This window comes from Pan troglodytes, chromosome 14 (genome assembly GCF_028858775.2).
Source record: "Pan troglodytes isolate AG18354 chromosome 14, NHGRI_mPanTro3-v2.0_pri, whole genome shotgun sequence".
Lineage (NCBI taxonomy): Eukaryota > Metazoa > Chordata > Mammalia > Primates > Hominidae > Pan > Pan troglodytes.
Genome location: NC_072412.2, coordinates 32,274,057 through 32,298,270, shown reverse-complemented (window position 1 = coordinate 32,298,270; position 24,214 = coordinate 32,274,057). Strand labels below are relative to the sequence as shown.

The window sequence follows — 24,214 nt, the reverse complement described above, 5'->3', positions numbered from 1 at the left end:
TGGACATTTGGGCCATTTCTACTTTTTGGCTATCTTATGATTAAAGCTGCTATGAACATTCAAGTACAAATCTTTTTACAGCAAAAAAAAATTATAAAAAGTATAAATCTTTTTGTGGACATGTGATTTCTTTTATCTTGCATAAGTAGCTGAGAGTGGAATTGCTAGATCAAGTACTAAAAATATATCTAATTTTATAAGAGACTGCCAAACTGTTTTCCAAAGAGACTGTACCCTTTGGAAGTTTCAGTAGTTCTGAATCCTTGCTAATACTTAATGTTGTCAGCGTTTTTACTTTAGGTATTCTGTTGTGTAGTGGTGTCTCGTTATGATTTTAATTTGCATTTCTTTCATGACTGATGATATTGAACATCTTTTCATGTCTTCTCTTAGAAGTATCTGTTTGAATATTCTGCCCATTTGAAAATCAGGTTGTTTGACTTGTTACTGAGTTTAAGAATTCTTTAGGTGTTCTGTATATGAGTTCTTTATCAAATACATGTTTTGCAACTGCTTTCTCCAAGTAGAGAAGCAATTTGTAAGGTACAGGCAAACATCTGAGTTTAGGGGCAATAAAAGGACCCAGAGCTACAAAGTCAAATCTACTTAGAGTCTTCAGCTTTAGAAAATAATAAATAAACTTCCTGCATGTGTCAGAAAGTATAAAGCATATTCGAGTCTGTGGTATATAGAAGATGATTCCTTTGATGTCTTGTGTGTATGTCATAGATCAAAAGCTTTTCCACAGAAAAGCAGAATGGAGTGTTTTGTTTGTGCTTCCAAACCCTAATGGAAGAACAAGTTCACTAGATAAGTTCATTTTATAAATAACAGGCAATCCTTCCCTAAACAAACCTGTTACAGAGCCACCAAATGTGCAATATCAACCATTTTTTTTTCACTTCACACCCACTCTTAGGTAGACATGCTAACACACGTGGAACAGACCAAAGAGACAGGCTGAGAGCCTGCCAAAGATGGTCTCAGACGAGATGATCAGCTTCCAACTCAGCATTGCCTGGTATATCTGACACTAAGGAATGCGTAGTCAGAGGGTACATTGGAGGTGGTTGAAAATGAGGAGAGTCATTAAACATATTTCAGTCAGTGAGCGACGTGAGAAAAAGTTGAGAAATAGAACTGGTTTCAGTGTAAAGTTTTAGAAGTGGTAGTGAAACCAATTAGGAGGCTGATGCCTGACTCTTGATAAACAACGACAAGAGACTGAATTAGGGCCAAAGGAGAGGCAAGACTTCAAAGACATCATAGAGGTATAATTGACAGGATTTGGTGATCAACGAATGTAGATTGTGAAGGAGTAGAGCCTCAAGATGACATTATTTTCTAGTTTGGGTGGCCCATTGGTGATGCTCTTAGTCAAGACAAGACAGTACGTAGGAGAAACAGGTTTTGAAGAGAATGCAAAATGTGACTCTGGCCTCAGATGAGATGCCTGGGCTGGAGACAGAGGACTGGGTATCATTCGAGTCTAATTTATGTTAAGATTCTTCAGTAAGGCCATGGAGAGTAAAAAAGGATGGACCTCAGTCTGAATTCTAACAAAAAAATTAATAGTTAAGGGGCAAGTACTGCTTCGTGGCAGGAAGGAGATAGTGTCCAGAGAGATGAGATAATTCATAATCTTGAATATCAAGGATGAAAAGAATTTCAAGGAATGATCGGTACTAATTTGTGACTATTGCTATTAATAGGTCTTTGCTAAAAAGTAGCCATTGAATTCGATGGTTAGAAATTCATTGGTCAAAACTGGAAACGAGCTGGGCGCGGTGGCTCACGCCTGTAATCCCAGCACTTTGGGAGGCCGAGGTGGGTGGATCACGAGGTCAGGAGATCGAGACCATCCTGGCCAACATGGTGAAACCCCATCTCTATTAAAAATACAAAAATCAGCCTGTGTGGTGGTGTGCACCTGTAGTCCCAGCTACTCAGGAGGCTGAGGCAGGAGAATTGCTTGAGCCTGGGAGGCAGAGTTTGCAGTGAGCCGAGTTTGCGACACTGCACTCCAGCCTGGGCAACAGAGTGAGACTCCGTCTCAAAAAACATACAAACAAACAAACAAAAGAAACGACTGGAAACAGCTCAAATGTCCATCAGCAAGAGAATAGGTAACCCAATTGTGTGTCTTCATACTCAGGAACTAAGCTGAATGATTATTGGTATACTCAACAACATGAGTCAATCTCACAAACGTTGTGTTGAATGAAAAAACAGTCACTCAAAAAATACATACTATATAATTCTACTTACACAATGACCAAGAGGAAGCAAAACTAATCTATGGATGGTAGAAGTCAGAAAGAGGGGCTGGGCACAGTGGCTCATGCCTGTAATCTCAACAAAATGAAAGAAATGCTGGGTAACATCTTTGAGAGTCCAGCTGAGGGTGAAAATCAAAATGTACTTATTAGCACAGGCTGCCATGATGGAACACCATGACCGAGTGGCTTAAACAACAGAAATTTATTTTCTCACGGTTCTGGAGGCTGGAAAGTTCAAGATCAAGGTGCTGGCAGGGTTTGGCTCCTGGTAAGGGTCCTGTGACCTGTAGATGTCTGCCTTCTCACTGTGTCCTCACATGCAGAGAGAGAGAGGGAGCTCTCTGGTATCTCTTCTTACAAGGACACTAATCCTCTGGGATCAGAGCTCCTCCCTGGTGACCCCTTTACCCTTAATCACTTCTTTACTCCAAATCAATCACGTTGGACATTCACATATGTGAATGGAGGGCTTCAACGTATGTGTTTTGGAGCGGCATAGTTAGCCTATAGCATGTATAATGTGATGTGAGTTGTTTTCCACCTATACCCAACCACCTGAGATCAGGAGAGAAGATACACGGTTGTGTTGATCCATATTTGGAGGTTAACGGGATAGACTTGATGCAAGGTCAAGGTGGCAAACGATTGGAGGAGATAGTGAAAGTATGGCTAAAATGATCGGCCATGGATTCCAAGAACAGTAGAAAGAGAAGCCAGAAAAGGGCTGGGTTTAGATTAGGGAAAAGGCAGGGATTGGTAGGCTTAGTGGTAGAGTCCTCTCAGGTCAGGAGGCTGGAGCACAAATGGGAACTACTATATAGCATACCTTCTGTGGGTGCAGTACTGTCTTGGGACATAATTGGTTGTTCCTGCAGTTTCAACTTTACTGGAAATAAAGGAGAATTATCAAACTGGAGAGATTTAAATTCATTAGTGAAAGTAATCATCACATTTTTCTTTCCTTTTAGACGACTAAATACGTTGAACAAGTGTGCCTCAATGAAACTTGATGTGAACTTCCAAAGGAAAAAGGTAGGTGCCCACACCTTAATAAGAATGTGGCTATGCCAGTGAATGCCAGAAGTTTGAGACCAATCTGAGCAACATAGTGAGACCCTTGTGTCTACAAAAAAAATAATAATAATAAATTAGCTGGGCACAGTGGCTTGTGCCTGTAGTCCCAGCTATCGAGAGGCTGAGTTGGGGGCATTGCTTGAACCCAGAAGGTTGAGGCTGCAGTGAGCCATGATCATGCCACTGCACTTCAGCCTGGGCGACACAGTGACACCCTGTCTCCAAAAACAAAAAAGCAACGTGAACCTAAGCAAAATTTTGAAATGCCTGACCATCCATGTGTATTCTCCATGTCCCATTTCATCATAACCACCTAAATAAGTCTATTATAAACTAAGACTGAAATCTATTTGTTTTACCATTTCATTTTGCTTTCTTTTTTTATTAGAGGGTTTGCGTAAAGATGTAAAATATCTCGGTGCTTTATGGTGATCTTTCAGAAGTGTCCGTTATAAATGTCAACCCCTTATTGGACTCAAATGCTTCACAGCAGTGAGTAGATTAAAAGTTCAGAAAGGATCTGGGGGTCCATGGCGAGTGACTTCTGGCTCATTTTTTCCAGTAGTGTTTTATTTCATGCATGTGTCAAGATGCCCCCACTATCAGGCAGATTCAGCTGATAATGTATGAGGGGGCCCAGGGACGGTGTGACAAGATCCTGAACTCTGGCTCATCTTTCACCATTCTCCCCACTGTGTACTTTTCTCTAGCCACAAGGAATTCGGTTCAGTCCGAAAAGTCACTAAGCTCCCTCCCCATCACAGGACTTGCCATGTGCTGCTTCCTCTTTATGGATAAGACTAGAGATTTGAGTTTTGAAATAAAGCTGTACTTTATTGAATATGTACTCTTTTCTAGGAACTAGATTATGTACTTACCACACATTATCTCATTTAATCCGCTGAGATGAGGCTTCTCTGTTTTCTCTATAAGGAAGGTAAATCTTGAACAGGCTAAGTCATTGCCCACGATCTTGCAGCTAGCGGCGGAGCAGGGTTTCTACCTCGGAGGTGTCTGATTCCAAAACCAAGGCTCCTAGCCAAAGTGCTGTACAGCCTCTCTTTTTCACTGAATTGATTCTTTTTAGGAAATTCAGAATTAGGGTCCTTAACTACTTTTTTCATTTAACATCTCCACTACGTAGCAACTCAAGCCTCCATATATTTTGAAGGATCAGAGAAAAAATCTTTGAATCAAAAGAAAGTGTTCTTGGCCAGTTGCGGTGGCTCACACCTGTAATCCCAGCACTTTGGGAGCCCAAGACAGGTGGATCATCTGAGGTCAGGAGTTAGAGACCAGCCTGACCCACATGGTGAAACCCGTCTCTACTAAAAATACGAAAATTAGCTGGGCATGGTGGCACACGCCTGTAGTCCCAGCTAATCGGGAGGCTGAGGCAGGAGAATCACTTGAACCCGGGAGGCGGAGGTTGCAGTGAGCTGAGGTTGTGCCACTGCACTCCAGCCTGACAGAGAGAGACTCCGCCTCAAAAAAAAAAGAAAAGAAAAGAAAAGAAAGTGTTTTTATCCTGGTCTACACAGAGAAATCATTAAAGCCAAAGGATTTTAAGTTACCCCTTAGTAACCTAATCTTTGAAAATAACTTTAATCTGAATTTCTGCTCTAAAATAACACCAAAAAAAAAAAAAAGATCAAATGAATTTTGGTGGACCTCACCTTAAAAACAATTTGGGATTTGAGCTGGGAACCAAAGCTTTAAGCTGAGGAGGTAAAACAGTGAAAAACAATATCCAGAGAAATATTAAAACATGAGCAGTTTGTCCAGGCCAAAGACAAATTAAAAATGTGGGAATAAACCTCCCAACAGCTGTCTGACTGAATAGACCCCTTGAGAAGCATACATACTATTTGAAGCATGAGGGTCAGATGTTGTTTTGATTGGAACACATGGTTCCTATTAAACTGAACACAGCCATGCCTGTGTGTCTAAAGTGGGGGTCCTCAAATGGCTGGTCTATACAGCTGCCTGTACCGACCATTAGCTGCACCGCATCACAAAAGAAAATGCCAAGAAACTAATGACATGAGTTGTTTCCACACAGTGGAGTGATTGGATTTTTACCCTGTCACCAGCTTTTCAAAACCCAGAGGCGAGATGGGCTTGAATAACATTTGTTTGGCTCTTTGTGCGTTACCTCCACAAAAGCTCCTCTGTAAATTGGTCACTTCGGTATTCTGACCTTAATGTAGTCTTTATATCGCATCTAGTGGCACACACCCTTAAAGCCCCTGCTTAGCTATAGGCCTCAGAATGCATGCACTTGAATAAAATATTGCTTTTCACATTGTAAATTGGAGAGTCATGGCCTGAATTTTCAAATAAATAATGCTGACATGTGGTCTCCACCTTCTTATGAATCTCAGTAATGACCAGAATCCATGGCCAGATTGAAGCAACCACTTAGGAGACACTGTTGTGACACCCGTTTCTGTGATCTTCCTCTTACACAAGCCATAGACTTTATTTAATCCTTTATTTTACTGTGAAAAAATAGAAAAAAAAAATGAATAGGAGCTAAGACTAGGCCAAATGATCACAAATAGAAAAGGAGACTTGAGAATCGAGCACCCCGTGAAAAGCTTCAGCCAACTTCAGTATTTATTTATTTGGAAGAAAAATAAGGCAGCGGGATTTCCTCTAGGTATGTCCCCATGTTAAGCCATCCAAGAAATAGAAATAGAATCCCCACCTCCAATCTGCAGAATCCCAGACTTATTTAATTCTGCAGAAAGTCATCCCCAAGTAGCTAAACTGTCTGGGGTCACAATCATTGTGCCTTGGGACTGCCGGACCTATGAAAGGGTTGCAGGTGCTGGCTCAGCAGTTTGTAGGGATAGCAAAAGCTGACGCAGGGCTTCCTCCCCGCCAGGCACTACTCCTTGTCCTTAACTCCATGTCACAGTTGCAGAAATTGAAGGGCGTGGCACTTGCCCATAGCCACACAGAAATAGCAGAGGCAGAACTTGAATCCGGGTAATCTGGCACTGGACTGCTCCTCCTCACCTTTCAGAGATATTCAGAGACAAGCTGGAGTCTGGGTGAGCCTCTAGCCCTTGGCCTGAGACCTGCAAGGGTCTCATGTTTCCTCAGCAATACACTCAATTCACTGTGTATATTGTTTTTATAAGAGGCATGGTTCTTGCCATCTGTACTAAAGTCCACAATTTATTTATTGTCATCATGGCAATTGTGTTTAATCCTGTAGATTTTGGTGGGCTGACACAAGGAAGAATGTGAAAAGTCCACAAGTAGGTGATGATGATGATGAAGGCTTTTTCATGCCTGGTTAGCCATACATCTTTCTTATACATGAAATGCCACTTCCAAAGCACTGGGAGAAATGACAACACCCCTACCCTCCCACAATACAGTTTCTAACTGTTTTGCAAAGAGAAAAGGGACCCTTTAAGGATTCGAGATGACCTTCCCTGCCTCTGTAAGAGTCAGGTGGAGGAGTATTCTCGAGCTTAGCTGCACACCTCACTGGAAGACTAACAACCCAGCCAAGAGCATTTCAGGAGACAGGACACCAGCACTTCTGCCGCCTGCGGCTCAGGCTCTCCACTCCCGCGGCATTCCCAGCGGCCCATTCCTGCTTCCAAACAGGCAGGCCCGGCCACGTAGCTCCAGTTAACGTCTAAATTTCTATGTGACTATGGATGCGTTGCCTTTTGCAGCTGTGGATTCGTGTGGGTTCCTGTTTCCAGTGTAAAGATATGGCCAAATTCCATCTTTTAAAAAAAAGCCCTTCTTTATGGAATGTCTGGTTGGCATCTGTCTCTGAGGAATATATAATTTCAGTAAAGAATGTTCTCATTTTTAGAGAAAAAAAAAAGCCAAACAGCGGAGACTCATCTAAATTAAAAACACCAAGGCACACACAAAGTAGCTTTTCTCGGGAAAATGTTTCTTCCTCATTATTACCTACAAAATTCGCGCTTGCTCCATGATGACATTGAAATCCCCTGATTAAAGTGTTTATGTGATTCAGCTTCTATTCAAAGTAAAAGCCAGAGACTGAAGACTCCAATTAGGCTGTTTATTAAATGAGGAAAGAGAAGGACACATATCCACATGGGACTCTTACCTTTCCTCTTACCTAGGAATATGTCTCAAGAGAGAAAGAGCAGCTTCCAAAGAAGGTTCTGGTTGAAGTTATGATTTTAATAAGGCTCTCTGAAATAATGACCAAAGGTGGAAAGCAACACAGAAACCATGACTAATTGCCACCTTGCAGCCAGCACCTCCTGGCCTGGATGCCGTCGGCATTTCAGAGGCACTGCAGCTGTTGACAAGGGGCCTGGCCCCCACCCCACCCCTACTTCCCACTCCCTTGCACACCCCCGCATCTCCCACCAAATGAGACACCTCCTGGCAACTCCAAAGAGCAGTCAGATGAGAGAAAGTCCATCATTCACTTGGCTGGAGAGGATTAACAGCCTTGAATTGCAAATAATTACATGCGAATGTCCTAAAACTGTAGGGTATTTGAGTTGGAAGGATCTTTGGTCTTATTTTCCAACCTCCCACTCACTTACTGCAGGATTTGCTTCTTAGAGCATCCCTCTCCCTCACAATTTGCTGAGCCACTGTTTATTATAAGCTTCTCAACATGACGAGCTCTTCACATGGCAAGGCAATTTATTTTATTCTACAGACTAGAAAGGCCTTCCATATGATAAGCTAGGAGCTGATTCCTTCTAAACTGGCCCACCTGATCCTAGCTTTTTTCCCTGGTGAAGCACAGAATATGGATTTCCCCATTCACTCAGAAGCCCTTTAGCTCTGTCCTGCAGAACAGGGAATCAGCACACTGCTGCTCCTGCTTTCATAAATAAAGTTTTATTGGATCAATAGCTACGCCCATTCATTTCACAACAATGGCAGAGCTGAGTAGGTGAGAGAGACCTTATGGTGCATACACCTAAAATTTTTATGATATGGCCCTATACAGAAAATGCTTGCAGACCTTTGCTCAATCTAGAACAGTTTCTCAACTGTCAGTGGTGAGTGACTGGTTTTCTTATTTTATTTTTTTCCAGTCTGCCACAGACTAAGATACTTTTGTAAAATTCAATACAAATGAATTATTAGAAATATTAATTTTAACAAATTATAGAAAATACAAGGCTTAATGTTTTATTGTTAGGCTCAACTGACACAAAGGTGAGTACCGATAAATATAATCAAAACAAATATAACAGGAAATAATGATGCAGGATTTTTCTCAACCCCACTTCATCAGCCAGAAACTTCTGTGCCTGGCAGGGGCCCCTGCTTCTTTGTTCCTGTCACCCTGCTCTGTGGCCTGTGGCTCCCTGGCTGACCCAGCCCTGCTGCTGCTTCTTGGCGCCAGCAAAAGGAGGGCTGCAGCTTACAACCCCTTTCGACCCCACTGTTCAGTAGGTCCCAGGTTCTTGTCCCGCATCAAAGAAGAATGAGGTTACACTGACAATTAAAGGGTGAGGAGGGTGGAGAAGAATTTTTGTTGAGCGACACAGCAGCTCTCAGTGGAGAGGGGATACAAGGGTGGTCCTGAAGTCGGGTGGTTTTCTCCCCTAGTGTGGCTGGGTCTGGGCTTTTATAAGCTCAGAATGGGGGAGTGCCTGCTGATTGGTTTATGAGTGTGCAAAAAAGCTAAAAGAAAGACACCAATCAAAGGTGGGCATGACAGTGTAAAAAACCAATTAGGGAAAGGTAGGTATATGTAAAATAGAGGAAGGGTGAGGATCAATCAGAGGAAAGCATGCCAAATGGGAAGAGAGGTTCTCAATCCAGTCTGTGGATTTGTAGCTTGACTTTCAGCCTTCAAACTGTCTTTGGCTTGAGGGTGGGGTTTCACCAGGAAGCTGCCCCTATTTGCCTAGGCATTTGACTGCCTCCTGCTGCTATCAATAGAAAAGAATTACAAAAACTGTTCAGATTTTTATTGAAAGTGTGCGTATATGTGATTAATACAAAGAATCACAATTGTGCTGATACCATTTTTGTTGTTCATCTGTCATAACTGAACAAAAAGTTTACTTTAAAAGAGAAATCCCTCAAATTAAACGCCTATATGCACACTTTGAACAAACACTTTGACTGCAAATGTATAAGATATATATAATTTTTTTTTGAGGTAGAGTCTCACTCCATCACCCAGGCTACAGTGCAGTGGCGCAAACTCAGCTCACTGCAACCTCTGCCTCTGGGGTTCAAGCGATCTCCTGCCTCAGCCTCCCGAGTAGCTGTGACTACAGGCATGCACCACCATACCAGGCTAATTTCTGTATTTTTAGTAGTGATGGGTTTCACCATGTTGGTCAGGCTGGTCTCAAACTTCTGATCTCAGGTGATCCGTTCGCCTCGGCCTTCCAAAGTGCTGGGATTATAGGCGTGAGCCCCTATGCCTGGCCATAAGATTTTTAATGTGACAACAAGTTTCTTCTTTGTTATCTAAGTTAAGTGGGATTGATAACAATGTTACTCATGGGTAATCATGTATATCTAAAATTCTTTTGTTTGAGTACCAGTCATCGTAGGGAAACCAGTAAAGAAAGGTTTTTTAAGGCAAGTTAAAAATTTAGGGTATTCCTTTTCACTTACTGCTTTAGGGTATTCCATTCACCTTTTATTCAAAATGAGGTAAGTGATGCTATATTTCCAAAATTCATCTTCAGTTCTTCATCTCTAGCCAATTCTTATAATTATAAAGTTATAAATGTAAATTACCTGTGAAACAGTGGATTCTGTGCATTATACACTTTGGTTTATGGTAAGCAAACTAACCTTGAATTGGCACTTGTTGTAAATCAGATTGACCACACACCAGTACCATGCAGCTGTCACTCATAGGACTCACCGTTTGAATTTGACTACACCCAGACTGGTCTTTACCCTGTTCAGTAAGACAAATCCACTGATTGTGAGCTCAGATAGCACAGACTTTTCAAATGGTGACAAATTGTTTTAATTCTTACTCTCAATTTCTGTATCTACCTCATTAAAGAGCAAGTTTTGGGACTGGCAGCCCCCTGACCACACTCTGAGTAGCACTGTCTAGAGTTCCTCATTTCTAAATCAAGCTATTAGTTCTTTCAATTGTCCACCCCAGGAGGTTGTGGTTCTTAGATCCTTGGCCATTCTGATTACTCTTCTCTAGAAATGTACCCCTTAAAATGTGGAGCGCTTAGAAAGAACCCATTGTTCCTGATATATGTGACCAGTGCAGAATGCAATGGGCACTGACCTTTTGAGTCTTGGGATCTATGCTCTGGTCATGCATCCTAAGGTTGGTGTCTTTGTTCAGTAGACATATTACATGGTTAAGTCACATTAAGCTTACATCTGCCGGAACTCTCAAGTCTATTAATAGCAGGAAGGGCTGTTGAACTATGTTCGTTTTATCCTGCACATCCTGTAGTTGATTTTTGAAGTTAGAGTCATTATATTTTACTTTTATGAAATTTTATCTTATTAACAGGTCATCCTTCACTTCTGTTAAGCTCTACACACTTCTCAATATTGCTATTCTCTAACAACAATAACTAGTTTCATCTACCACTTTAGGGTTTATATGGTATTTTCACATATAGTCCCATTTGGTTCTGTTGATAAATCATGCTAGACATGTGTTATTATTGTTTTCATTTTCTAACTCAGAAAACTGAGTCTCAAAGAACCCTTAGCAAATAGCCTAATACCATCTTTACAGTTTAAAAACAGGAGTTCCGGCCCATTCAAGTTACTCTTAAAATGATCATAACCTTGAGACATGCTTCCTTCAGTTATTTACAGTCTTTTAGTCACACGCTTTAGAGGAGTTACTCAACCAGTTACTGACAAAACTCTCCGTAGCAAGCTTGTCCAACCCATGGCTCACGGGCTATATGTGGCCCAGGACAGCTTTGGATGTGCCCCAACACAAATTCATAAACTTTCTTAAAACATTATGAGTTTTTTTGGCCATTTTTTAAAGCTCATCAGCTATCATTAGTGTTAGTGTGTTTTATGTGTGGCCCAAGACAATTCTTCTTATTCCAATATGGCCCAAGGAAGCCAAAAGATTGGACCCCGTTGTGTAGCATCTAGCTAGTGAGCCATATTGTCCACAACGTGGGAACCTATTTTCAGTTGTGTTGCTGAAATTCTGATGTTCCATGTCCCTGGTACGTCCATGGTTTCTGAGACAGGAGAATAAAGTTAGTTTGATGTATCCTTTTCTTTATAAACACATCTGACTCCTAGAGATTTCCATTTTACATTTCTAAATAATCACAAACTATTCATTGTTAACCTCAAAAAATTATCAAACAGATGAAATCTGATCATCTCTTTTAAACAATCAGTACACTTCCATAAATACCACTGGAGAGTCTGAAATGTGCCTGATGCTCTGCTGGGTCCCAAGTGCGTAAAAAAAACCTTAAACTCTACTGCAATGTGTTTTTCATACTGCAGATCATGGCCCCTTGGTAGGTTGTCAAGTGAATTTGGTGGATCACAAACAACATTTAAAAAAATAAAATAGGCTAAACTAGATTAAAAAGTATCAGAATACAAACAAACAAGGATAATTACTTAAGCATAACTTTTTTTTTTTTTTTGCTTTAGTATAGTCTGTATGCATGCCCTAAGTTGTGATGGAAAATACATTTTTTGTTGTGTGTCACTATCAAATAGTTTGAAATATCCATCATTAGTGGAAGAAACGGACACAACCATTTCAATACCCTTTGGAACATACCATGATCATTGTAGGCACAGGGTGCCAAAGAAGACTGGTCGTTTTTTTTCTCTGTTGCATTTTGCTTTCTATTGCTTTGGTTTTCGTTTGTTTGCTTTGGTTCAAACAACCTAAATACTGCAAAATTTCCCTGAGCTGTTTTCCTTTTTTCCCAGGAGTTTGCCACTTTTTCACATGCCTTAGTTGGGCTGTAAATATCTTCCTGTTGGCCAAAGTGAGTATAATAAGCTCTTAGAGACCAGCAGACAGGGCCAGGCTTTCCCTTCCCAGGCCACAGTGCCCAGCTTGGCATGTGTTCTTAACCTAAATAAAGGAGTCCCTATCCAACTAGTATGTGGTGTGCTGGCATCATAACCAGTTTTGAGAGAGGTAGTTGGGGCCAACACTAAATGTTGTAGTTTCTGTTTTAAAATATCTATATTTTCTTTAAAGTCATATCCTTTTTTTTGTCTTCTCAAAAACTGTCTGCTAAAAGGGCTTTTTCATAGTCCTTATTTAATATCAACTTCTCACTAGCTTCCTAAAATGCAATACAAAAATCCAATAAGTTCAACATTCAGCCTATCATGGCACCTTGTGTATAAATGACCCTCATATGTTAGTTTTCATTATATCAATCACAGGAAAAGAGGGAGTAGAAAGTACTAGTAGGAAAGTATATTTTGAGTCATCATTCTGGAGTCTTGCCCTTTTTCCACTTGTACAATTACAACTTTCTAAACTCTTTCATCAGAGCTTTATACAACTTTTTTAAAACTCAGACTCATTTTTCACTGTGATCTCAAGCTGTAGGATTCTTTTTTGTTTCTTTTTGTTTCCTTTTTTTAAGAGACAGGGACTTGATATGTTCCCCAGGCTGGACTCAAACTCCTAGACTCAAAAGACCCTTCCACCTCAGACTCCCAAGTAGCTGAGATTACAGGCGTGAGCCACTGTATTAGTCCATTTTTCACGCTGCTGATAAAGACATACCTGAGACTGGGTTATTTATAAGTAAAAAGAGGTTTAATGGACTCACAGTTTCATGTAAGCAGGCCTCACAATCATGGTGGAAGGCAAAAGGTATATCTTACATGGCGGCAGACAAGAGAGAAAGAGAGCCAAGCAAAAGGGGTTTCCCCTTATAAAACCATCAGCTCTCATGAGACTTACTCACTACCAAAAGAACAGTATGGGGGAACCACCCCCACGATTCAATTATCTCCCACCGGGTCCCTCCCATAACACATCAAAACATGGGAATTATGGGAGCTACAATATTCAAGATTAGATTTTGGTGGGAACACAACCAAACCATATCAGCCACCGCACCTGACTTCTAAGCCATAGAATTCTTTTCTGTACCTGGCTTTGTACTTGCTTTCACTTTAAACTTGAATGTTCAAGTTTGTCACTTAGTCAAACCTACACGGAAACTAGATTTTGAAGGAATAAACAAGAATAGGAGGATCCCCACAATGATTAACTGTGCATCCGCTTAGGTTTCCTTAAAAACAACACACTGCAAGGTTAAAGGGAGTTAAAGTGGAAGCTAGATACATAAAAAGATTAGTAGGCAATTGAACAAACATTGAAAGATACAAATAAGCAAATACCCCTCAGTGAGGGACTGCTGAATGCACTACCTTCTTTATTCTCTTCAGCAAACCTATGAGGCAAGACCTGCTTCAATCTTATAAGTGGCAGAAACTTACTTTAGAGGGGGTAAGTAGACTGTGGACAGTCACCTAGCTCTTAACTGGTATCACTGACACTTGGAACCAGGTCTTAAAACTGAACACCCAAGTAGAGTAAAATAAATTTAATTCAATTCACAAAAAATAAGCAATTATTATGTCCTTGGCATTGGACAGACTATACATATGAATAAATATGTTTATATGAATAATGAAACAGAGAAACACAGGTCTTGCTCTTTTTTATTTTTTTGAGATAGTGTCTCACTTTGTCGCTGCGGCTGGGGTGCAGTGGTGCCATCACGGCTCACTGTAGCAGGCCCGGCTCTTGATGACTTTACCTGTAACAACTGAGAGTGGAGGCTCTCAAGCAGAAGGCTTCTAAGCTGAAAAAAAAAATCATATGATTCTATTTGGACTACACTGTGGAAAGCTATTTAGATGGGGAAGATGCTGGAGACAAGGTTTCTCCCACATTTTTACTGTAACAGATCCAGAGAGAGGTGGCAAGGCCTACACTAAGAGAATGAGAGTGAAATTACGAATGAGGGAACAGATTTGAAAATCAGTTCAGAATTAGGTCTTGGTGATGTGCTTGGTGAGGATGAAGCAGGATCCGATGATTCAGTTTATTTCAGAAGGAAATGATATGCTCTAGGTCAAGGTCTGCGCTGGGCCCAATGTTATGCAAAGCTAAACCAGGCCATCTCTGGCCTCAGGGAATGCAGATGCTCCCCTCTCAGGGGCTGCAAATTCAGGCAGAAAGCAGACACCTAGAGTCAATGTGTGAGGCGCAGAGTGTAAGACAGTGCCAAGCCGCAGGGACCCACTGCAGCCACACAGAGGTGTGCGTCCTGCCAACAGCATTCTGACTCGGAGTTGATTCCACAGAAAAAGACGCTCATGCAGAGTAGCCAGATTGGATCACAAATAGCGATCTCCAGAATGGCTCCCTCATCTCTACTTAAAGAAATTCAGTGGTTCATTTTGCTGTTACCTTATCCAGGGAATACACGATAAGAATCAAGTGCAGGGGACTAAAATAAGGAGTGTTAGCTTTGAGATATACTGAAGCTGAGATTCAGATGGGGCAAGCTGGAAATATGGTCCCCGGGGCTCAGTGAAGAGGTTTCTGGAAAGAAGTAAGTGCCTTTTATGGCAGAGTTGAGTTCCTTTGTGAAAAAGAAGACTGCAGGTGCTTTATATTTAGACCGTCTAGTCTGATGTAATTATACCCTCTTTATAATCAGTCAGGGAAAACTTCTTAGAGAGGAAGGAAGGAGGCATTCAAAACCTCTTTGAAAATGGGAAGGAAGAAAGCTTGGCAAGTTCAGAAGGGTCCTCTGGCCACTGGGAGGAAGGGTATGTACAAGACAGTGCAAGTGGTAGAAGGACAGCTTAGAGGTGCCCAAGAAGCTCACACCTGTGCATGGGAGGACAGAGGGGAGGGAGGTGGAGGACCACACAGGGCTGCCCTCAGAGCACCCAGAGTTCCTGCTTCAGCCACGCTGTCTGCTAATGAGCATTTTCCTTGGTGCTCTGCAGGGTGACGACTCCGATGAGGAAGATCTTTGTATCAGCAACAAATGGACTTTCCAAAGAACCAGTCGCAGGTGGTCTCGTGTGGACGACCTCTACACGCTGCTCCCTCGAGGAGACAGAAATGGGTCACCGGGAGGCACGGGGATGAGGAACACGACCAGCAGTGAGAGCGTCCTCACAGACCTGAGCGAGCCTGAGGTCTGCTCCATTCACAGCGAAAGCAGTGGAGGCAGCGACAGTCGCAGCCAGCCGGGCCAGTGCTGTACAGACAACCCGGTCATGCTGGATGCCCCACTCGTCAGCAGCAGCCTCCCACAGCCCCCCAGAGATGTCCTCAACCACCCCTTCCACCCCAAGAATGAGAAGCCCACGAGGGCTAGGGCCAAATCATTTTTGAAACGCATGGAAACACTCCGAGGGAAGGGAGCCCACGGGAGGCATAAGGGGTCCGGGCGGACAGGTGGCCTGGTGATCAGTGGGCCCATGTTGCAGCAGGAGCCAGAGTCCTTTAAGGCTATGCAGTGCATCCAAATACCAAATGGAGATCTCCAGAATTCGCCGCCACCTGCCTGCAGAAAAGGGCTCCCATGCTCTGGCAAGTCGAGTGGCGAGAGCAGCCCGTCGGAGCACAGCAGCAGCGGGGTGAGCACGCCCTGCCTGAAGGAACGCAAGTGCCACGAGGCCAACAAGCGCGGGGGCATGTACTTGGAGGACCTAGATGTGCTGGCGGGGACAGCACTGCCGGATGCAGGGGACCAAAGCCGTATGCATGAGTTTCACTCCCAAGAGAATTTGGTGGTGCATATTCCCAAGGATCACAAACCAGGAACATTCCCCAAGGCACTTTCTATTGAAAGCCTCTCTCCCACAGATAGTAGCAATGGGGTTAACTGGAGGACCGGTAGCATCTCCCTGGGCAGAGAGCAGGTCCCTGGTGCCAGGGAGCCCCGGCTCATGGCGTCCTGCCACAGAGCCAGCCGAGTCAGTATCTATGACAATGTCCCTGGCTCCCATCTGTATGCCAGCACAGGAGATCTTTTGGACTTGGAGAAAGATGACCTTTTCCCTCACTTGGATGACATTCTGCAGCATGTCAATGGGCTCCAAGAGGTAGTCGATGACTGGTCCAAAGATGTCTTGCCTGAACTGCAAATTCATGATACGTTGGTTGGGGAACCTGGCTTATCCACCTTTCCATCTCCTAATCAGATCACCTTAGATTTTGAAGGTAACTCTGTCTCAGAAGGTCGGACGACACCCAGTGATGTGGAAAGAGATGTAACATCTCTTAATGAATCTGAGCCTCCTGGGGTCAGAGACAGGAGGGATTCTGGTGTAGGGGCCTCTCTGACCAGGCCAAACAGGTAGGTGGCATGCATTTGTGAAATGATTTTTCATCCATTTCATAGTAATTGTGTTCTGTTTATTTCTTTAACAAACATACACAGAGTACTTACTAAATGCCTGACTCTGTTCTAAGTGATGTATGTGATTAGGAATTATTTGAACAGAAGTATGACTTCTGTACAGGTATCATGGTGATTGAATCCATGTGAACTCATATTTATTTGTGCTTATCCTTTATTTTGTTCCTAGTTTTATCCAAAAATATTTTGAGCTTCTTATGTGCAAAGCGTTATACTGGGCACCATAGGCAGGGAATCCTGGATAACCAATATCCAGTTCCTAGGCACTGACTCTTCCCCTGACCTTCCTGTGATGCGTTCATCAAAATGTCTCTTCCCCAAATTTTACACTTTTTTTGCTCCTATAAGAAATTTCTGAGGCCTAAGATGTGTACTCTGCAAGTTTGTTTTTGCTTTAAAGTGCCAATTACAAAGGACATAAAAGCTGACCTACAAAGACCGTTTCAGAAGCACCATAGAAAAATGGCCCTGTGCTGCTGGGTTTCTGGTTGAGGCAAGGGTGTGTCTTGGGGTTCAGTGATGTGTCACCTCTGTACCTCTCATCTTTGGGCTCCATCTCAATACTGAGCAAGATATAGAGTGTAGACACGTGGAAGACAATGAGAAAATTTTCTACAGCCCTAGACATTCGACAGCTCTCTCCCTCTCTCTCTCTCTGTTTCTTGCTCCCTGTCTGTATCTCTCTCTCTTTCTCTCTTTGTCTTTATCGCTCTACCTCTGTCTGTCCTCTGTCTATATTGCTCTATCTCTGTCTTCCCTCTCTCTGTCTCTCTGTCTCTTGCTCTGTCTCTGTCTATATCTTTCTGTCTCTGTCTGTCTCTCCATCCTCTGCCTCTGTATCTCTTTTTGTCTCATCTCTCCATCTCTCCATCTACATCTGTCTCTCTCTTTTCTATCTCTCTGCTCTCTCTGCTTCTGTCTATATCTCCCTGTCTCCGTCTCTTTCCTCTCTTTCCGTTTCTCTCTCTCCCTCTGTTTCTCTCTCTCTCTCTCTCTCTCTCTCACACACACACACTCACTCACACACACACTGTCTCAGCTGCTCTCAACACCTTGGTAACAAATTTGGAATAAACAAACATAATATTTCCTCTATCACTTATTTAAACTCCCTAATAAAATGGATAATAAGACTTTTTCCAGATTTATCTGACTTGGAAAAATCATGTCCTATGTTTGTTCTGCACACTTGTGTCTTCTGTTCCATTTGCTTTGCGATTTTCTTTGCTCGGATGCTATCTTGATTAGCTGCGTGTACCTTGGTGATGTCCGGTGTTTCCCGCTACCAAGTCCACTTTGTGACTGGCTTCTCTGATGGTCTCTCTGGTAAAGGCGACTCCGATGGAACAGTTTCCAGCTGTCGCACCAGCCCCGGCCGGCCCCAGCATCGCCCCACATCAGCAGCCAGACGGCCAGCCAGCTGAGCCTGCTCCAGCGCTTCTCACTGCTCCGCCTCACGGCCATCATGGAGAAGCACTCCATGTCCAACAAGCACGGCTGGACATGGTGCGTAGCACATTCACCTAGGAGGGGATCCTTGGCTCTAGAGCTAAGTGTGTGATTGCAGAAGCTTCCATGTTTACTTTGTGATATCTGAAAAACCCATTCATTGCCTTCACTGATGATCTCCTGGACATAAGGCATGAGCTCTGCCGTAGCCTCGATGCAATGGACCCTACAGGAAACATTGCTCTATTTGTAGTTCTCAGTTGGTTTCCAGGGAAGGCAGTCAGGCTCCAAGAAAGGAAAAAGAGACAAGTAAAGGGTGATTAATTGTGAACAGAGGAAATAAAAATAAACTTGCCATAAAATAATCCTGGCAGTTTGCACAGAAACAGCTGTCACTTGTACCTTCTGGCCTGATGCAAAGCTTACCACTTAGAGCATTGATTCATTCAAAGAGCATTTAATTCTTCAAATACATTTCTGCTTTTATTTCATTGGCAAATAAAAACAAGAATATGCAGTAAACCTTGTAATAAGGAATTGACAGAAGCATATGTTAGAACTTGAATGTGGACCTATTGTAGATGATTTGGTGGATTTGAAAAAATACAAAATGTGTCAGTAATTGTTCTATGTTTTATATTATACATATTAAAAAAATCAATGGTGCTTTTATAAAATATTTTAGAAGGTTATAAATTCATGGTCAAATCAATATATGCTTGTGTATTAAAATGTTCTTTGAAAACTACAACTGGCTCTAGAAAAGTAAGATAGAGCCAAGAAATATTGTTCTTCTTTTCTCCCTTCCTTTTCCTCCAACCCCAGCCAGATTTCTTCTTCCTCTTGTAATTTTTAATTTGTTTTGTTTTGTTGGGGACTTTTAAGTGTTCAGCACTTGAGAAATAAGTCTATCACAGTTAAATTGGAAAGTTGTCCACTTGACCTGAAAACAGAGCTACAAATACATTCTGGGAACGTGACTCATGCTGTTTAGTAGCTAGAGATAGCAAGCAGGCAAGGGCCACACAGAGCACAGCAGTGTCCTGTGATTAATGCAGAGAGAATGTTGAATTCACCCCGCATCTGTTGGGTATTCCAACAAAAGCTTGGCTTCCCTCATGCTTGCTTCCAGAGCCTCACCCCACGGTGTGACCCAGGAGGCTTGCATGACCTGGTTTCTGTAAATTCTAGGTCAGTTCCAAAGTTCATGAAGAGGATGAAAGTTCCCGACTACAAAGACAAGGCTGTCTTTGGCGTTCCTCTCATAGTCCACGTCCAAAGAACGGGACAGCCCCTGCCTCAAAGTATTCAGCAAGCACTGAGATATCTACGCAGCAACTGCCTCGATCAGGTAGGGCTGTAACCCCCCCGCTGCTGCCCCACCACCCCCAACCATGGGATTGGATTGATGGGATGTCAGACTGAGTCAGATCTGCCCAATATCAGGCAAGACATGCCTCACCAAAAATAAAAGGCATTGTGACCTTTATGTAGCAATATTTAATTTGAACAAGACATGTCCTATTTGAGGATGTTTCCTCATTGGCAACTTAAATGATGACCTGGAGTGACTGGGGAAAGTTGACGTTAACAGTTTGTTCCTGGGATGTCTAATTTGCAATCCCTAAAAACTAGAGTTAAGCTATGTACTGTACTGCATTTCCTTTGTAACTATTATTTCAGTGCCACCATTGAGTTCACACTGTTCTTTTATCCCTATTATTTTTGAAAAAGAATTAGGCTTTTCATGCCTCCTTTTATTAATTCTTTTTTTTTTCCTTTGAAGCAGCATCATGACCAGGAAAACTTAAACCAAAGACAGATTTATTTACATCTTTTAAAAATGTGCAAGTAAAATATGAACAAAAGTATCAGCTAAGTCAAATATCCCCTCATTTTATAGAGTTGATTCAACGCTGAAGCTAAACAAAATATTCAGAGATTTTCTGCCTCCGAGACTTTTGGGGCCCACCATAATGGTGGACTGTGATTAAATCCAGAGTGCTGTCCGTCCTGTACTTTACAAAACAAAGGCTTTGCTCCTCCAAATTCACACCCATTAGCTTCTTAGACATTCTGTCCAAAATAAAAGTTGTGTTCTTAATTGATAAATTGCAGCCCTGAATAGTCGGTATATTTCCAGGCAGCTATTCTGTAATAGTCTCTGTTCATCATACTTTTTGATGCCATGCAGAGAATCTGTACCAACCTAAGATTATTTGTACTTTTTATTGATTTACCCTGGTCCTTGGGCTCAGTGGGCAGGAATGAGCTGGCTAGTGATGCTTGTAGAGACCCCAATACTGAGACCACACTTAGAATCAGGCTGGTCTCTTGGTGAACCAGAAATCAATTTTCAGTACAGAAAAATAGCAGTAACTTCTTCATTTGAAGTTGTCTTTGACTGAACTGAATGTGTGTTCCCCTTTGTCCCTCCTCACTTTTAATTTAGAGAATCTGCACATAACATTTTTCCATATTTGGATGTCACGTGGAGGGTGGGATGGCTGCTGTCATTGTTGTGATGATGGCTGTTTAGTTTTGAGAAATGGCCTTAATAGCTTGCCTCTTATTCCCCAGAAATAAGGGTGACAGGCTACTTTTCTAGGGTTCTCTTCTTTGACAGATGCCCCAGCATGAATTGACTTGTGAATCACATCCCAATAGAGTCAGCCAATGAATCTCGTTACTTAAGCAAACATTTTAATTTTTTTTTAATCTTAGAGGTTTTACTAAGAATACACATTATTCAAAGTTAATGTCCTAAAGGTGTTTTACTGAGAAAAGTTTTTAGGGAGGTGGGATTTGGTGAATATTTGGGGAAGCCCACTCTAGTCTCTATTCCAATGCTAAAAGTATTGCAACCATGTCATTTGGCATAGAACTTTGTGGCATCAATTATACGTTTGTTGTTGGTTTGTGGGTACAGACCCAAGATTGTATTTTGTTAAGACACATGTTTTTCCAAGCATCTCAGTTTCTGTAAGGGTACGTATCAAACTCACCTCCCTCTTGGCGCTCTTAGAGACTTTGGCTTTGCCCTTTACCAAGCACAGAGAATATTTTGCTCCAAAAGCATGGCCAGCTAATGCTTATCAGCAAAAGCTCCATTAAGAGAAAACAGTGTTCATGAATGCCTAAAGGAAGTGCAACCTATCTATGTCACTAGTTCAATAAAAATAACCTCTCTTGACTGCCTGGCATGTTTCAAGCAATTGTATTATGTGTTCTGCATTAATTGCCTCATTTAATCACACATCCACCCTTGAATGGTGTTATCCCCGGTTCACTATGGTGGAGCCAACACTTGCTTGCAAATCTAACTCCAGAGTCCAAGTTCCTAACCACTGCACTCTGCGGCTGCTTATTATAATGGCTTTTCCCCCATGGACTTTGGGGTGATGCCATCTCTAGCATTGAGGAGTGGCCCTATACAACTCATTGATGAATTAATTCAGTGTCAAGATTTTGTAGTCAATGTTGGTCGTTAAGTCATGTAATGTGCTTTCTGTGAGAAGGGGAGAAAAAACTTTCTTCTCTGGCTGCAGCATCTGAAAGCATTGTGTTTCTTTTGGATAACTGGCCTGTTTTTTAATACTATGGACACCGAACTCATTCATTTGGGTGTGTTTTCCTCACTGTATTGCCTGCTAGAAAGCCTGGAGCCAAATATGTGTTCTGTCTGTAGTAGTAAATCTATGTAATTTTTTGGCATTAATTTTATGCATCAACCTTATTCCTAGTTTCATCCACCCTTTTCTGTCTTTATTTTCCTTTTGCTGTAATTTTCTTATCTTTTATCTTTAATTGAATTGTATCTTATTATATTTTATAGATTACTGTAAGTCCCCTTAAATTCTTTCTTGAACAAGAGTGGGTATAAATAAATGAAATGTAATTCCACTCTTCCATTCAGTGCTGAGTCTTTAGTGTAGGCTATAAACCATTCCTGCTCCCCGTAGCTTCTGAATAATCTGCAGTGCCAATATCATTGCAGTTACTGGGGCCAGTCTCTCTTTAGAAGCAAAAGTCTTATCAGTAGAGAGAAAGACACAGGGCACCAAAACCTCTTCCACCCCTGTGTCCATCTCAGGTCAATTTTTTAAATCCGGGAGAATGCCAAGATGAAAAACAGTGTGCCGGCAAAGGCTTGGAGGAAGAAGACTCATTTCAAGATATAAATACTGATTCTAAATGTAATTAAAATGAATAGAGCCACGCATCTCTTGCGTCAGTCACATGGGAGAATCCGTAGGACATCGAAGGGACTTTCACCACAGTCAGTCACCACCTTATAATGCACCCAGTCCTGGCAGGGCTTCCAGCCTTGGAATGTCCCTCCCTTTCCTTGTCAATGTGGTGTGGGAAGCACACAGAGACCACCTCTCTGGCTCCTGTGAAAAAGGAAGGTGGTAATAGGAAGGAAAAGGGGAGAACTAGAGAAGCATAAGGAATCAAAACCTGGCTTTTCCGGAGATTTCAGAGCAAGCAAGAGCTAGTAAAAGGGAATCAATCAGAAAGGCGAGGGGAAAAGAGTGAAAAGCAAGGAGAGCAACACCAAACGAATGTTCTTTCTTCGCCAACAGCACTTCCGTGGAATTGAAAAGATTCCAGTCTGCCCAAGGCCTTGAGATCTCAGCCTCAAAGCTGCAGAAGACGAGAACATCCGCAAATAACCCCCTTCTATGCCACATTTTAATAGGAAGTACCACCCCATACTCTCCCAAGGCATTGCGCCGAGTCTCAGGGAGAAGGCTTCCTGCAGTGCGATGGGCCCTTCTCCCCGTGCTAAACACTCGCCTCGCATATAAGCACTCATTGCAGTTGACCCTGCCCCACAGAGCCTGAAACATTGCCAGCCTTTTGCCTTCCACACTCCCGCATGCCCAGCAGTTTCTATATGATGCAACAGAGTGTCCATGTTTGCCCTTGCAGCTGGTTGTGGGTGAGATGAGGAAGTTTAGCCTTCAATTATGAACCATTTGTATTCAGACATAGTAGTGTGTGAGAGGAGCCTTGCTTTGTTGTCTGAGCTTTTATTTCTGCCCTAAATCAACTGTGCACAGAATAGATTATACCTATTCCTGATGAATATGAAGTCACCGCAGTGAGAGGCTGAACCTGCAATGCTCAGAATAAGAAATCTGCTGCATACTCTTCTTATGAATCTTTCTTTCTCAAGAAAACCAACCTTCCTTCATTAGCTGAGCACATTTCTAAAGAAGAGGAAATGGAAGTCCTGATAAACATCATTAAGTCCCAAAAAAGATTAGCATAAACAGGATGCCAAGAGGGAGATTTAATATTATTCAGATGGAATTTGAATTCTAATGCACCACTCATGCTCAGCCTCTCCTCCTAATAGAGCAGTAAGTTTTAAAAGCCTAATCATGCTGGGAAGACTCTTAGTACTCAGTACAAGTGTCCCTGGCCCCGCTGGCTGTTTGTCACTTTTCCTGTTGCCTGCCTCAGATAAAGTGAGCAGTGCTCTGGGGCTATCCAGTGAAATTATCCTTGAGTCCTTGCTTTTTTTTTTTTTTTTTTGAGATGGAGTCTTGGAGTCTTGCTCTGTCACCCAGTGGCACGATCTCAGCTCACTGCAACCTCCACCTCCTGGGTTCAAGTGATTCTTCTGCCTCAGCCTCCTGAGTAGCTGGGATTTACAGGCACGCACCACCATACCCAGCTAATTTTTGTATTTTTAATAGAGATAGAGTTTCACCATGTTGGCCAGGCTGGTCTCGAACTCCTGACCTCAGGTGATCCACCCGCCTCGGCCTCCCTAAGTGCTGGGATTACAGGCATGAGCCACTGTGCCCAGCTGAGTCCTTGCTTTTTCATAGCTAGGTTTTTAGATGAAAGACAACAGAGAGAAGACAGGAAAACTAGACCAAGGGGACACTCATCACTCACCTTTTATCTTCAAAAGGAAATGAGAGATCACATACAAGAGAGATGCTTATAAAATGAACTCTGCATTGCTGATGGCCATTCTCCCCTTTCTCAAGAGGGTGGCTG

General features: G+C 42.4%; 1 protein-coding gene across 11 annotated transcripts in view; it reads left to right on the top strand.

Annotated features, from left to right (window-relative positions):
• The window catches only part of STARD13 (StAR related lipid transfer domain containing 13), a 575,282-nt gene that overhangs the window by 530,059 nt on the left and 21,009 nt on the right, over nucleotides 1-24,214 (top strand). For all 11 annotated transcript variants that reach the window (XM_054665173.2, XM_009426855.5, XM_009426854.5 and 8 more), the window contains 4 exons: nucleotides 3,248-3,311; nucleotides 15,324-16,684; nucleotides 18,080-18,253; nucleotides 19,388-19,547. In XM_054665173.2, coding sequence (XP_054521148.2) covers nucleotides 3,248-3,311; nucleotides 15,324-16,684; nucleotides 18,080-18,253; nucleotides 19,388-19,547 — 1,759 coding nt within the window. The remainder of the gene's footprint in view (nucleotides 1-3,247; nucleotides 3,312-15,323; nucleotides 16,685-18,079; nucleotides 18,254-19,387; nucleotides 19,548-24,214) is intronic.